The following is a 16,125-nucleotide window of genomic DNA, read 5'->3' as shown; positions in this document are numbered from 1 at the left end:
ACGAGTCCAGCGGTGACCCCACTGCGTAAACACACGGGCCGGATGTGCTCCCCATCAGCCAGACAACTTGTTCTTCGAGATCGTTCTCACTATTGCCTATGGGACGGATCTGCGGCCGGCCGAGGACAGAAAGGGAGGACAAAGAGCAGAACACCACCCCTGTTAAACACAAGAGAGGAGAGCGCAGCCATCTGCTTCACCCATTATTTATCTCGTTGAATCTGTTTGGCCCTTAACTGCACATCCTGCCTGTGTCCTTTTCTCTCTCTCTAGGACCAGTGGTGGTTCAAGCCACGGGCCTGTGGTGAGGTCTTACACGAACATTATGCACAATGAATCTCTCAATACATGAGCGGTTGAAGAGCAGCCTTGATTTAGTTGTTATAACTTTAATTCCCATGAGTCAGGAGTGTAACCATAATAAAGTCTCCTGGTTCATTAGGAGAGAGGTGAAGTAAATTTAGAAGCTGGATGACTTTAAGCGTGTCTTTAAATTGTGGACCGGATGTGCACAGGAAGTCATACAGTCCAACCACAAACAAAAGCCTGTGTACACTTGTTGCTCGTCAATTCTCCCCTACAGTACGTGAATGGCATTCACTGCAGCGGTTTGCATGTAGTAAAGGCAGTTGGCTAACGTTTCTAACAGTTTCCATTCTCTCTTTTTAAGGTCAATCCCTTAGTGGTTTGCGTCAGCACTGTGCTCAACCACATCTCCCTGGGAGATCAGGAACTTGTCCCTGCTCGTCCCCGTCCCAAAGCATCCTCCAGCACTGGTCTCCATGGTTAATGTCTTACTTCACAGAGGTCTCTTAAAGTTAGGTCTTGCTAAAAAAGGACAAACATAATCTATGGGTCAAAATGTTTTGCCAGTACAAATAAATATTTTAATCTAAAGGTGTTTGTTTAAATGTTTGGTGTAGTTGTGCTATACATGAATTTTCTTTCATCAGAATTTTTTATTTTTTTTAAGGATGACTAAAGCTATAAGCATAGTTCCTTTATGCATACGTGAGTGTGTCAAAATTCGTCATCAGAATAGTATGTGCACACTGTAATCAATTTAGCAGTTTGGTGCTTTAAAATCATTCAAATATACTTATTTTTAAAGATTTTATTTAACCACAAAGTAAAAGCCATTTTATGTATGGGTATTTTTGATTAATTAATGCATTTAAAATAGTTAAAGAGAAGGAACTGCATTAAGGGTGATTTATAGTTCAACTTAGGACCTACGCCATAGCTACTCCATAGACTGTGCTTAGCTCTGCGTGGCCTGATGTGCACTTCTCCAAAAATGTACCAAGGCATCAATTCTACGCGGACTGTGACCAGTCTGTGTTGCATTTCCTCATACGCATTTCCGCTTGCGACGGTAAACACAAAGATATATCAAGTTGAGGAGCAATATTTAACCATTTAAGCTGCAACAAAAATGTACCTCCATTCTCCAACAGCAATGTATAGACCAAGCTTTCACCTATTGAGACAATGTGCACTACCTCTGCCGTACAGCACTAGCAATCCCATTACAGGTTTATGCATATTGTTTACATACAAAAATGACTTCATAAAGGATACGTCACTCTATTTTAATCAAGAAACGATGATTCTTATGTGATACTATTACAACAGTTCCTTAAATAGGACATTTTCTCAAAGCAGAACTAAAAAAATAAAATAAAGGTTGACAATCTGAAATAGGAGACAAGTACTGTTGAACGGTCAATTTCTCCTGTCATTCTGTAGATGAAAGGAGATGCCATATACCCTATCAGATATCTGCATGCATGAAGGACGGAGGGAATATAACACACTGTAAAAAATGCTTAATGTGGATCAATGCACATTGAAAGACACATTATTGATAATAAATACCATCTGAACGCAATCTGAATGCCCTATATAAAAGCACAACATGCATGTCTCCGGAGTACGTATGTGAAGATTTACCTCAAAATATCTTACAGATCATTTATTATAGCATGTTTAAATTGCCACTTTGTAGGTGTGAGCAAAAATGGTTTTTGGTGTGTCCTTTGAAATGCAAATGAGCTGATCCGTGTAACTCATGACAGTGTCGTGATTGGATAGTGCAGATTAAAGGATTAGTCCATTTTCTTAAAAAAAGCCAGATAATTTATTCATCACCATGTCATCCAAAATGTTGATGAGAAGAATTTATGTTTTTTGAGGAAAACATTCCAGGATTTTTCTCATTTTAATGGCCTTTAATGGACCCCAACATTAAACACTTAACTCAACACTTAACAGTTTTTTTTCAACTGAGTTTTAAAGGAATCTAAACGATCCCAAACGAGGCATAAGGGTCTTATATAGCGAAACGATTGTCATTTTTGACAAGAAAAATAAAAAATATGCACTTTTAAACCACAACTTCTCGTCTATCTCCGGTCCTGTGATGCGCCAGCGTGACCTCACGTAATTGCGTAATGCCGTGGAAAGGTCACGTTACATATATAAAACGCACATTTGCGGACCATTTTAAACAATAAACTGACACAAAGACATTAATTAGTATCATTCAACATACAACAACATCGGAACGGTCCTCTTTCTCCACACTTGTAAACACTGGGGCGTAGTTTTGCATACATCATGCGTGACCTCTTGACGTGATGACGTATTGCGCGAGGTTGCGCATCACAGGTAGATAGGAGATAGACCAGAAGTTGTGGTTTAAAAGTGCATATTTTTCTTGTCAAAAATGACAATCGTTTCGCTATATAAGACCCTTATTCCTTATTTGGGATCATTTAAAGTACATTGATAGAAGCACTGGGAACCCAATTATAACTCTTTCACCGCCATTGACGAGATATCTCGTCAATTAAGAGAAAACGCTTCCACGCCAATGACGAGATTTTCCGTCTTTCCGCAATACCGCTGTTATCCACCATCCCTTCCGCAACTTTTTAAACCCGGAAGTATTGCGTTATGGCAAGCGGCTGCATGTCCGTGTTTGTTTTAAAGATCGCTCTAAATGGGATCTCTATGAAAAGTCCGTCACAAAAATGGAATCATCTCTGCTTTTTGCTCAAAATGTGGTGTTTTTGCAGAAACCTACCCATATTCAAACGCTGATTACAAAAGAACCACTGAAGGTAGGATGAAACGTTTTTCTTTGTTTGAAAGCAGAGGGTCTGTTCTTTCATTTGGTATATTGTATGTTTATATATTTAAAGAAGAACATTTTCTGGAAGGCATTAAACTGGTGAAAATCATGAAAAACGCCGGTGCTGGCTGGCAACTTTTTTTTAAAACGCTGGCGGTGAAAGAGTTAAACATGAAAAAAGTCAGATTTTCATGGTAGGTCCCCTTTAAAATCACTTTCTATGGGATCAAAAGGCTTGAGGTAAAAAAAAATGGTTCACATTAAGTTAAGGTATGGTGGTGTTGTTTTGTAGTTACAACAACCTAACTGGGAGACGTTTGCTTCCCCTTCTATTTTCAGCACAATGTTTCACTTGATCCATCTAGTATGTTAGCATAGAGGACGACATGTTCTGCAATTCCCTGCACAACACTCCTAAACTACATCAAAAACTAACAATATAACGCATATAAAATCACAAGCAGCAATCCACTGCACTATTCACAGCAAGACGATGCTGCAGTTGACAAGGTAACAGATCGAGGGCTGGAGGTTTTGTGCTGCTGATGCAGGAGTTAGATCAGATGTCACTTCTACTCAACAATAGACGGCTACACTTGTGGATAACATAACCTAAAAATGGCAAGACGAAAGCTGTGGAGAAGTAATATGCAAGTCTTATGAACTTTTATATTGTAAAGAAAATGCAAGTTTTTGCCTATTACAGCATTGTAAACTGTTGTCAGGCCGTTTGTACACAAATGCTAGGGATAGTCACCAAAAAAAAATGAAAAATGTGTTCTCATCCTCATATGGTTTCGAACCAATATTACTTTTTCATCTGTGAAACACAAAAGGAGAGAATGTGCAAAAAAACATTTTTGTATTAAATTTTTGGGTAACCTATCACTTTAAAAGCAGAAGCGTTGTGAGCAATAAAAGTGCTTATTTGCGTCATGTGGTTGCGTCCACTCTGTGGTTGTTTAGGCTTTGATGTAAGCAATATCATCATGCAGACCTCATCATTGAGCAGGGGAACCGTTCATTGCACCATCTGCAAGGGCAGGTCTTTGACCTCCAAGCACAAGCTGAAGGACACATGTGGATGTTATGAGAGCTCAAGAGCTGTGGGCTCTGGTGTCGCTCGATTAGGAGGCTGCACAGCTGCTCGTGTGAACGCTTAACATTCCCCTCACGAGACTCCTTTTCCCCTCCTCCTCCTGTTTTCCTCACTCCTATCATTATGGTCTTTCTGCTTTACTCTGTACTCATATTCTGTGCACTTAAATTGCAAAGGGTTAACTAGAATCAATCGCCCATCCTCCATAAACAACCCATGACCTCCCTGACCTTCACATGAATAAAGAAAATGAAGATTTCTCTCTTCATCTTTGATTGCACGCGACAGAGGCAGCAATGAAATGATGCTGAGTGACGCAAGACGACAACGACCAATCCGAATTGGGTTTGAGCACCTAAGCCCCCACCATAAAATAAATCTTTTTATGCATTGTGGAGAAAATGTGTATTCGAGTCTTGCATTTCATAATTCATTCAGTGTCAACGACAGCTTCTCCACCCACTTAAGAGAGGCATGTGGAGTATTTCATTTAGCACCATTTTCGCCCTCATGGCTTACGCAACACATACACCTGGTTGTGTTTCCGCAAGGTATTAGTCAGAGCGGCAAGAACATCGGTTCCAGAAGTTTCTTCTGATCCTTAACCTGCTGACGGTGCTCTGCTAAACCACGTGACTCACCTCACCTCACCATGACTAAGCAGCCGCCTAACTCCGCCCTAAATACACTGACTGAGGCTATCAAGTGCTCACCTACCCAGATCTAGCACAGACACATTGTGTAACATAACAGTCAAACACGTGTATGAACAAAGCACAAACGCACAGAGCTAAATGTCCCTACACAATGCAGAGAACCTTTCGAGGGTACTTATGACAAAGTGATTGGGTTGATTTAGTCATGGTTGAAGTGACACTTCCACATTATTCAAATACCGCAGTTTAGCAGGCTGAATGAGACCTTGAAATAGCATTCAGGTGGACCTGGATTCGCAGTAAAGTGCTTGCTAAACATTACCGGCCAATGAGTAAATTACTGAGAATAGCAATAAGGAAGAGTCATGGTGATCTACTGCAGCGAGTGAAGAAAAACGTGGCGTGTTATATGACGCAATGTAGAGCAAGGGGCACTTCGGTTAATCTTTGTGCTGATGAGTTCACATGCAAAGGACAAGTTAACTACATGCTTGTGTAGTCTAAAAACGGACCAATTTACTATAGAGTTGACCACATCGAAAAAAGTTTAGCTATTAACTTACACGGTATTTCTCTTAAAGGGATTGTTTAGTAAAAAATGAAAATGTTGGCGTTATTTGAACACCACCCAATGACAGATTTTATTAAGTGTTGCCTATCTCTTAGTGCAGATTCTTTGTGCCTGAGCTGTTGTTTAGGAAATTTAAAGGGATAGTTCGGCCAAAAATGATATTAAACCCATGATTTACTCACCCCCAAGCTGTCCGAGTTGCATATGTCCATCGTTTTTCAGACAAACACATTTTCGGATATTTAAGAAAATGTTTTAGATCTTTCAGTTGATTAAATGTAATGTTACGGGGTCCACCCATAGTCCACGACCTTCAAGTCCAAAAAAAGTGCGTCCATCCTTCACAAATTAAATCCAAACGGCTCCAGGATGATAAACAAAGGTCTTCTGAGGGTAATCCGCGTGGTGTTGTTGTAGAAATATCCATATTTAAAACTTTATTAACAAAAATAAATACCTTCCGGTAGCACCGCCATCTTAGACTCCTCTGTATTCAGGAGAGAGTATTAGCGTAGTGTACGCACTTTTCTTAGTGACGTATGACAAATTCGGAGGGCGGGGGCACAGAGCAGCAGCAGAGTAGCCTCCGTAGGCTGTGTAAGCTCTCATCCTGAATGCGGACGCGACTAAGATGACGCCGGTACCAGAAGGTATTTATTTTCGTTAATAAAGTTTTAAATATGGATATTTCTACAACACCGCACGGATAACCCTTAGAAGACCTTTGTTTATCATCCTGGAGCCGTTTGGATTTAATTTGTGAAGGATGGACGCACTTTTTTTGGACTTGAAGGTCGTGGACTATGGGTGGACCCCGTAACATTACATTTAATCAACTGAAAGATCTAAAACATTTTCTAAAATATCCAAAAATGTGTTTGTCTGAAAAACGATGGACATATGCAACTCGGACTGCTTGGGGGTGAGTAAATCATGGGTTTAATATCATTTTTGGCCTAACTATCACTTTAAAGATGTTTACTTTAATATGTTTAAAAACTGAAACAACAGCAATATCCAATACAAGAAAGTAGTGAAGTAAATTTCTTCAATATTGAAATGTTTTAAAATAAATGAAAGGAGACCTAAATTTACTTTGGGTCATTTTGAACTGTGCTTTAAGTATTTTCTGATTACTACTATGGGAGTGGATGATGACCAAGGTGGCTTACCAACCCTTCAAAAACAAATCTACATTTGAGTTATGACGAACAACGAAAAAGATTGGGGGTTTAAAAGACAAGAGGGTAAATAATTGAAGTAAATTTTATTTATATAGCGCTTTTCACAATTGTTTAATTGTTTCAAAGCAGCTTTACATTAATAGATGCAGAAGAAAAATCGTACACATAAGCAGCAGAATACAGCGGCTAAGATTAACTGTAATAGCGAGCATAGTAATAATGTACTGTATATAAGAGGGTACTACATTCAGGGTTCCCACACCTTAGTTAACTTCAAATTCAAGGACCTTTCAAGGACTTTCCAGGTCCAATACCCTCAAATTCAAGGACTTAATGTGGGGAGACATTTCAAGTGAGAGCAAGGTTGCATCGTGTTCCCTTTAAGATACATTGTTACAGATCTCTTTTGAGGGAACTTGCGCTGCGTCACTGCAGTGACACTTTGGGGGCCCCATCCTGGGGTAAGTGCCTCTGAACGTGTATATCAAATTCAACCAATTGTGAGGCTTAACGACAAAAACAGGGTGACGCGGCGGCTGGAGCCAGGAAGTATGTCGCTACCTGAAATATTGCCAAAGATGGCGTAACAGGGACGCAGGAAGTATGGCAAGGGAGACGCAGCGTCTTGTTCCCTTCTCGGGGAACAACAGTTAAATAGTTTTCATGTGTCAAACACAACTATGCAAAAAAGCATTTTGGAATGAATCAACATTCGCATACAGAAGATATAAACATTTAAAGAGAACAGTTTAGCAATTTTTATGATATTATCCTACACTACACAGGGAATAATATAGATTTTTTTCCCAGAACACTTCTTGCTTAAAATAGATTCAAGCACTTTCAATGACCCGTATCTATGTATTACATTTTCAAAAACTTCCCAGGGACCTTGAATTTTTTCCCCCAGATTTACAAACTTTCAAGGACCTGTGGGAACACTGTAAGTTAAGCCAAATTAGCAGACTCCCCAGGGGTTGAAAAACCCCCTAGGAGAAAAACCCAGGGGGGAAAGTTCTAGGAGGGAAAAAAATAAAGATAAAGTTTTCATTTTTGGGTAAACCATCCCTTTAAGTCAACAGAAATAAAGTACCAATAACTCATCTAACACATTTTTTTCTGTCCAATGAAATAAATCATCTCAAATGGAAAACTTTAAGTCAAGCAAATCGCAATTAGCAAATCATTGCATTTTTGATCACGCTAACAACCTTTCCTACTAACAAATGATTGCAAGGGAATGGCTAGAAATTATTCATTTTGACTTAATTGCTTTTGTCCATAAAACAAGCTGTGGTTGCCAGGTTGCAACGCAATCCAAAGGTTATCAGCTACTTCATAGAGATCCTCTCAGACAACAATAAATGGGTTCTTTAATGAAACCAACTAATGAAAAACTGATTTTGCACCATTAATTTTTTTGAAGATGAATTGTGTAAACTTAACATTGCAGTTAGTTAATCGCTGTATAGTACTTTACGTTCTAGAAACTCTCTCTGGCACTACCTGTGAAACACAATCTCACCCAATGCAACAGTGAGATGACAAAGAGGTTCAGAGAGAGCGTCACAGTAAACCTAAACCACTGGGAAACCGACCTGTTCGCACACTAGCGATACCATCTGGGTGATAGGACTGACTGCTTTGCACCTGCTTCCAGTTCAACCTGCTTCTGAGACCGTGCTGTATATCACATATCTACCAAATTCTGCATCAAGAGACTTTATGTAGAAATTCTTACCGGCAACTTCCACAATGTCTCCGGGTACAATGTCCCTGGCTTTGATCCTCTGTACGGTTTTCCTGTCTTGCCGATATACCTTGCCCATCTCTGGCTCATATTCTTTAAGGGCCTCAATGGCATTCTCTGCATTTCTCTCCTGTGAACACAAAATGAGAAAAATGAGAAGCGCTGCAAACCTTTCTTTCATATCAGTGGAAAATCTTTGAAATTGTTGTCCTTTTAGCAAATGTATTTATGTTTTAGCCAAATTCTGATAGTGATCAAGCATTGTTGACCAATAAAAGTCAATTATTATTCCAGTCATGGATGAATAATAATGAAAAGGTTTTTCTAAGCATTAAATAGAACAATACACAATATACACGGACAGAGGTGTAATCAGTGCCAACCTTGTACCATCAGATATGACTGCAAAGAAACTCCCTTTGACATGACCTCAAGTTCTTATTCTAAAGTTAAACATTGTGTTTAACGTGACCTTTTGCTTTCAGCGAGATAAATCCTTAGGGACGAACTAACTAACAGCACTTGCCGCTTGGCAGTGCATTTGGCAGCAGACTTCCTGTGGTTTGTCTTGCATGATGGGAACACAAAGTCTTCATGTCAAGTGAACAACATTGGCTCGCATATGGTGAAATCTGGGAAACCTACATGAGGGATGTGCTGACGTTATTTAGACATTTAAGGAAATAAACTATAAATACATGTTACAAAAATAGCCTGCTAAATCAATGAACTGTGCTTCTCAACGTCTAAAACGCAAGGCTGTGAACATAATACTACTGAGGCAAAGTGGGCATCATTTTTATCATTTTTTGATAAAGGAAAGTTATTCATTCTAGTTAACCACCCTATATATCAGACTAAAATAATTGAACCACAATTATAATTTATAAGATTTGGATATCAGTATGTTTCGCACTTCTCATTTTCCAGTTAATCAGAACACAACTAAAACACACGACCGGTTTAACTGCAAGAAACATTTCATTCAGACATCATTTAAAAACCATTGTGGACTCCCTCAGTACCACCACAATCTCAACTGTGGCAGACCAAGCTTTTAATTTTACAAACTCATTCGATCAATGCAAAGATTTGGTAGAAGTGAGGAACTCATCCAATACATGTGGTCTGTCAAAATTAAGAATACAAGTCAGTTAAAACATCCATGAAGTTAATAAAAAGCCATAAATGTAATGGCATTAAACAAAACAACAAAGTAAGGGTCAATGACGTGACGTTAATTATTTTGTGTCAGTATGGTTCAATTAAATGTAAAAGGGTTAAAATTTCAAAATAAATTTGCAGATTACTTGCATACATTCTCTTTTTTTAAGGAACCAAGTCTAACATTTCTGGTTTTATTTCATTTTGACAGAATATTGCAAAAATGTCAATGTGGTGTTACCAGTCTGTGTCAATTGGTATAACTAGTATCTTTTAAAATAAAAATATATTCATAAAAAAGTGGAATAAAATAATCATCTAGTTTAGTGTAATATGATTTTTACATACATTTTTACATCATTTGCCAAAGATTATTTAGAAAACATCTGTTTTCAGCACATGTCAGGACAAATATTACAAAAATGAATTAAAAATTAAATTTAGAAATAACTAATAAAATCACATTTAATTTTTTTGTTTTTGATGATTACGCTTACATGCCATCAAGGTGGATAAAATATTTAATACTTCTCATTCTTTGGCGCATTTGGCGGTGACACCATTTGACATTTTCAGGTCCATTCAGTCTTAAATTTTATAAAAATGGTGCAAATGTACCTGATGCATGCTTTTAAAACAATTTAAGATTTTTGAATTTCTCATCTTGCCAAACCGTTTTTGTCACTGACCCTTTAATGACAAAAATGTATCTCTTAATTTTTGTGTTAACTGAATATATAGGCCTCTTGCACCGCTATGATTCAATATGTCCTGGTTGCTGAAAAACTGATGTGGACATTAAATGCATCTATAAATCTACACGCACAGCTCCAGACCAGGTGAATAGTGCTCATTGATGAAGGTTTGCCCTAGGCTAACCGCTGCTGCTCTTCAGACTGAATGAAAAAGTGATTGTGTAGACCAGAAAATTATTACCTATCCTGCCTCACAAATCACACCAGCCACTAGGGATGCAAGCCACCAAAAACTGTATGAACCCCTGGGAAATATATATGAAATTCCTGTGGGCCACCAATATACTTCAATTCAATGAAGAACATATGAAGATGCTTCAGATGCAGTTTTCTTTTTTGTGTTAATGCATTTGCTGTTGATAGCAGAAGCTGAGGTGGGAATTATTAAGAGAGACCTCCCCTTTCATTTGTAAACAGCCATAGCCTTGGATAACAGTATGAGAGAAAGACTCACAGGACTCACGCTCCTAAGCAATACTTTAGCAACCAGCAATGGCGAGTAGCAGAGTGTAGAAGTAAAATGAAAATATGATTTTTATGGTCCATGTCTCTTATCCTCAACACTTTAACACTCTTTCAATTTGCATACTAACTGGTAGTCCGCTGCGGACTCATTTAAGGAGATCTTGGGGGGGGGTGAGGATTCTTGGGCTAGTATGGGTAATGAATGGTGACAAAAATAAAATGACGGAAATCTGGGACATGGGCTTTAGGGCCGCTGAGAGGTGCTGGAGAAAATAGGGTCTTGGCTCTGTATGTCTGAATCCAATGGGACATAAAGACTATCTTTAGAAATGAGCAGGGGAAAAACAGCCACATGTTTTCATTCATAATGCTAACTACACTTAAAGGATTAGTCCATATTCCTAAAAAAAATCCAGATAATTTACTCACCATCATGTCATCCAAAATGTTGGTGTCTTTCTTCATTCAGTCGAGAAGAAATTATGTTTTTTCAGGAAAACATTCCAGGATTTTTCTCATTTTAATGGACCCCAACACTTAACAGTTTTAATGCAGTTTAAAATAGCAGTTTCAAAGGACTCTAAATGATCCCAAATGAGGCATAACAGTATTATCTACCAAAACAATTGTCATTTTTGGCAAGGAAAAAAATGCACTTTTAATCCACAACTTCTTGTCTTCCTTCGGTTCTGTGACGCGCCAGCGCAACCTCACGTAATACTTCTTGACGTGATGACATATTTGTATGTCGAATGATACAAATTAATATCTTTGTGTCAGTTTAATTGTTTAACATGGTCCACAAATGTGCGTTTCATATATGTAACACGTGACCTTCTGACGTCATTACGCAATTACGTGAGGTCGCACTGGTGCGTCACAGGACCGGAGAAAGAAGAGAAGTTGTGGTTAAAAAGTGCATATTTTTTATTTTTCTTGCCAAACATCACAATCATTTCGCTAGATAAGACTCTTATGCCTCGTTTGGGATCGTTTAGAGTCATTTGAAGCTGCAAATTTAAACTGCATTAAAACTGTTACATGTTGGGGTCCATTAAAGTCCATTAAAATGAAAAAAATCCTGGAATGTTTTCCTCAAAAAACATAATTTCTTCTCGACTGAACAAAGAAACATTTTGGATGACATGGTGGTGAGTAAATTATCTGGATTTTTAAGAAAATGGACTAATCCTTTAATAAAAAACTACAATTGTTACAAATCACCCTGCCGCCACAAAGTAAAAAATCCTTGAAGCAAGGACGAAAGTTGACAAGTCTGTTAGTAAAGGTCAGGATATATCTCAAAGAAACCTAAGCTCTGTTGTCCTACCATGCAATGTATATTAAAGATCGAAGAAAGATACGGTTTCAATAATAGATGCTCAGGCATTACACATGTTGATATATTAATGTTACATAGATCACATTTCCTCACGCTTGCCGCACATTACGGTGCACTTTAGTAATTTAATTAACTCTTTAATCATCTTCTTCAGCTCTACCTTTACTGACCCTGCCTTTGGTTGCCTATGCTACTTGTTCACATCTATATGCTCAGGTTTATTGAACATATGGTGTGAACGATATGTCAAACACATTTACAGTTATCTGCACACATTGTAATGCGTGTCAACATTGAAAGGTCACGCTAGCTAGTTACCTTATAAATGCGCATTGGGCATGCATGTTGATGTACAAAAGCAAAGATAAAAGGGTCTCAAACTTACCTGCCAAACTCCTACAATAGCGTTGGCTATAAGAATTAGCAATATTACAAAAGGCTCCACAAATGCAGTGATGGTCTCCTCTCCCTCCTCAAACCACGCCAACACCTAAAGAAAACAAATCAGAAAATGAAATATTGGTTAAAATGGTTTACTGTCTCTTTAAAACAGAACTTCATTCAAGTTTATGTTTTATTTTGCCATTCAGGAAGTAAGCCATAAGGAGATTTTATCTCAATGACACCAAGGAATCTTCCAGAAAAGACACCACTCAATCAATGTACTGCGTCATATTTTGTTTTTGCCCCCGAGCATGTCTCTCTGCAAAGCATGGCGAGATCTGTGGCAGTGTGCCAGGTGTCAAAACAGACGGCCTGTCGTCAGCAACTACACAAGCATGACTATATTTATTGCATGCCAAGACAAAACGCTTAATGGAGCAGTCATGTAAATTTACAGGCATGCTGACACCGTCCAAAAAGAGCGGAGGGGAACGCAGCTTAGCCGAGTCCTTTATGTAATATGATCTAATTAAGAAATTCCAGCTTTAATCAATCCAAACCCTGTGGGCTTAAGTGTACCCGGGCCAAACAAAAGGTCTCATTGGTGAATGCAACTCGAACTCCTTAACAGTGAAGCACAGAATTCAGAAAGGCTCGGTCTATGAAAAGCGAGATGCGTGCACCTTCCCACATATTCTAGGGAAAGCTAAAGTTTTTTATTATTTGCTGTAGAGTGAGTCTGCGCAATACTTTTGTTTCCGTAACATCCTGTTTTTATAGGGTAATCTGGGACGCGCGTGTATTCTGCTCAATGTTTGAATCCCTTGCTATTATTTTAATAAAGAAAAAAAAGTGTCCTCTCGATATGCTATTTAAGTGTTGAAAATGTTGTCAATTTTATCAAATTGTTTAACAGATTGAATACACGCTTCTACATAGGGATGCACCGAAATGAAAATTCTTGGCCGAAACCGAAAACCGAAAATAAGGAAACCAAGGCCGAAAAACCGAAACCGAAACACCGAAATAAATTATTATGCCAATTATTAGTACAAATGCATTTATGGCTATCACTGTGTACTAATTTTACTAGGGGTGTGTGACAGATCACAAAACTCACGGTTCAGATCACATTACAGTTTTTGAGGCACGGATCGGTTTATTTTTTAGATCAGCAAAAAGGGGGTGGGGGAAATCTAATAACAAATAAAGAAATTACAAACATTTATAAAAAAAGAACAAAGCTGATCATTAATAAGAGCTAACATTAAGTACAGAAATCGAATTAAATGAGTCATAACACTGTCTTTATTGTATAAATTAAATATATTATTATTTCTAGAGCTATTTGTCTCTTTGTTAGACTTAAGTTGGTTAATTGAGGTGTCTCTTTAAATAAGCAGAGACTTATGACTGTAATCTATACATACACTTAAGACATAAACAAATGTTTTTATTAGAAAAAGAATACTTTGGAGATAATTTTGTTTATGTGTGCCCTGTCAATAACAGAAAGATTTTACGTTCGCTTGTTTGCGTCTCACTCGTGTGTGCACTATTGAGGGCACTTAAACGCGCGCGCACACAGAGAACGAAGGCGAATCCCAAACAGCGAGCGCAGCATAAATACGTTACGTTGTTTTTCATTGCTTTATTCGGCACATGTAAGGACTATACAGTATGAGACACATTTGCGCGACTCTCTCTAAAGTTTACACATCAAGAGTTCTGATCTTTGAAGGGCGTACTCACTGTGATGATCACGTCTGGACCGGACACAACCGCTTGTGCCTCTGTGTGTACTTTAGCGCCTTTTTGCGGTTAAATACATCCACGCCGCATACATGTTGCTTCAGACAAGCACGTGCAGGTCGCGGTTTCTGTTTGCCTCATCACAACATTTCGGCCGTATTGTTTCGGTGATAAAAGTCTTTCGGCCGAAAGCCGAAAATGCTCTTTTGGGGCATTTTCGGCCGAAAATTTTCGGTGGCCGATTATTCGGTGCATCCCTACTTCTACACCAAACAATATTTGACCCCGTCTGTGAAAATCCAGGTTAATGTCTCGTAATCAAATTATGAGTTTAGAAGCATCAAAGTTTAATAGAGTGCCGCAGGTATGGCGTATTTTGTAGGCCATCGCAGAAGACAGCTGGACACTGTGACTGGTTCACTCACCAAAGAGCCCATTAATTTTAAACTTAAAAAATATTATATATATTATATTATATTATATTATGCATTGGTAGCCGTAATACTTGAACTGTGAGCCAGTTGGTTGTTGTGATACTTGTCCCGCCCCTCCTCCACAGTAATTGGATGGCCGTGTGAGAACTGACGCTGACGGACGGAGCTTTTACCCAAAGTTGAATCTCTTTCAACTCTTGCCGCTCAGTGCGGAAAAAACACAGAGCACCGACTGCTCGAAAAAAAAACGCTAGCTAGCTGCTGGCTTATTTGAAAAACGCTGAGCTTCCATTGGAAACAATTGAAAACATGCGGCGGTCACATGCGTAAAAGCTTCGGTGGGCACGCCCCCTTACACATTTTGTTCAACAAGATCAGGGGTGGGGAACCCTGGTCCTGGAGGGCCATTGTCCTACAGAGTTTAGTTCGAACCCTAATTAAACACACCAAAAAAATCTAATTAAATGAAATTCAGGTGTGTTTGATTAGGGTTGGAACTAAACTCTGCAGGACAGTGGCCCTCCAGGACCCAGGGTTCCCCACTCCTGAACAAGATGATCTTAATAGATGATCACAACGTTTATGAATTTGAGTCAAAATTCTTTTACTAGAAAGGAAAATCTAATCTTATGGCACTTTTCCACTGCATAGTACCCCACGGGTCACATTGTGTCAGTTTACTTTACTTTGGCTCGGTTAGCTTTTCCATTGAGTTTAGTACTACTTTATAGTGGGAGGTAAAATATGAGTGTCCTTATATTTGTGTTGCCTACTGCTGTGACATCATACAAAAAAGTGGGAGAGGACATCTTTGGAATGCAGTGTTTCCCATACATTAATATACTTGTCAGTCCGCCACAATTTATAGCACATATTTACGTCACGTTTTAGTATCAGCAGAGCTCTCTTAGAACCTCAATAGAGGTTGTACTTAAAAAAAAAAAAGCACGTATTGAGTACTCGATACTGTACCCACTAGAAAAGCCCCCAAAAGTGAGCTGACCCGACCTGTGGGGTACTATGCAATCCACCACTGTTGATTTTTTTACACCAAGATTAGCACGATTAGGGCTGCACAATATATTGTTTCAACATCGCAATACATGCATCTGCAAGTGTCAAATGGCAGAACATACAGAGCTTTTTTTTAGGTAGAACACCATTTAAGGTGGTTTTACACCAGGAGTGGGGAACCCTGGGTCCTTGAGGGCCACTGTCCTGAAGAGTTTAGTTCCAACCCTAACCAAACACACCTGAATTTCATTTCCAAGTAATCCTAAAGACTTGAATTAGATTTTTCAGGTGTGTTTAATTAGGGTTGGAACTAAACTCTGCAGGACAGTGGCCCTCCAGGACCAGGGTTCCCCACCCCTGTTTTACACGGCAGAAGAAAACCACAGATGTCTGTGAGAAATCAGTAAGCTATACAAAAT

The 16,125-nt window shown here is 38.8% G+C and overlaps 1 protein-coding gene across 1 annotated transcript in view; it reads right to left on the bottom strand.

The window, feature by feature from the left end:
* Positions 1-16,125, bottom strand: part of atp2a2b (ATPase sarcoplasmic/endoplasmic reticulum Ca2+ transporting 2b) — a 42,420-nt gene that overhangs the window by 23,116 nt on the left and 3,179 nt on the right. Inside the window, exons 4-5 of the mRNA XM_065244181.2 lie at positions 12,508-12,612; positions 8,388-8,526 (exon numbers count right to left, since the gene is read on the bottom strand). Of these exons, the coding sequence (XP_065100253.1) occupies positions 8,388-8,526; positions 12,508-12,612 (244 nt within the window). The remainder of the gene's footprint in view (positions 1-8,387; positions 8,527-12,507; positions 12,613-16,125) is intronic.

Source organism: Paramisgurnus dabryanus, chromosome 18 (genome assembly GCF_030506205.2).
Source record: "Paramisgurnus dabryanus chromosome 18, PD_genome_1.1, whole genome shotgun sequence".
Classification (NCBI taxonomy): Eukaryota; Metazoa; Chordata; class Actinopteri; order Cypriniformes; family Cobitidae; genus Paramisgurnus; species Paramisgurnus dabryanus.
Note: the sequence above shows the minus strand (reverse complement) of the source record. Positions and strands in the feature narration are given on the sequence as shown.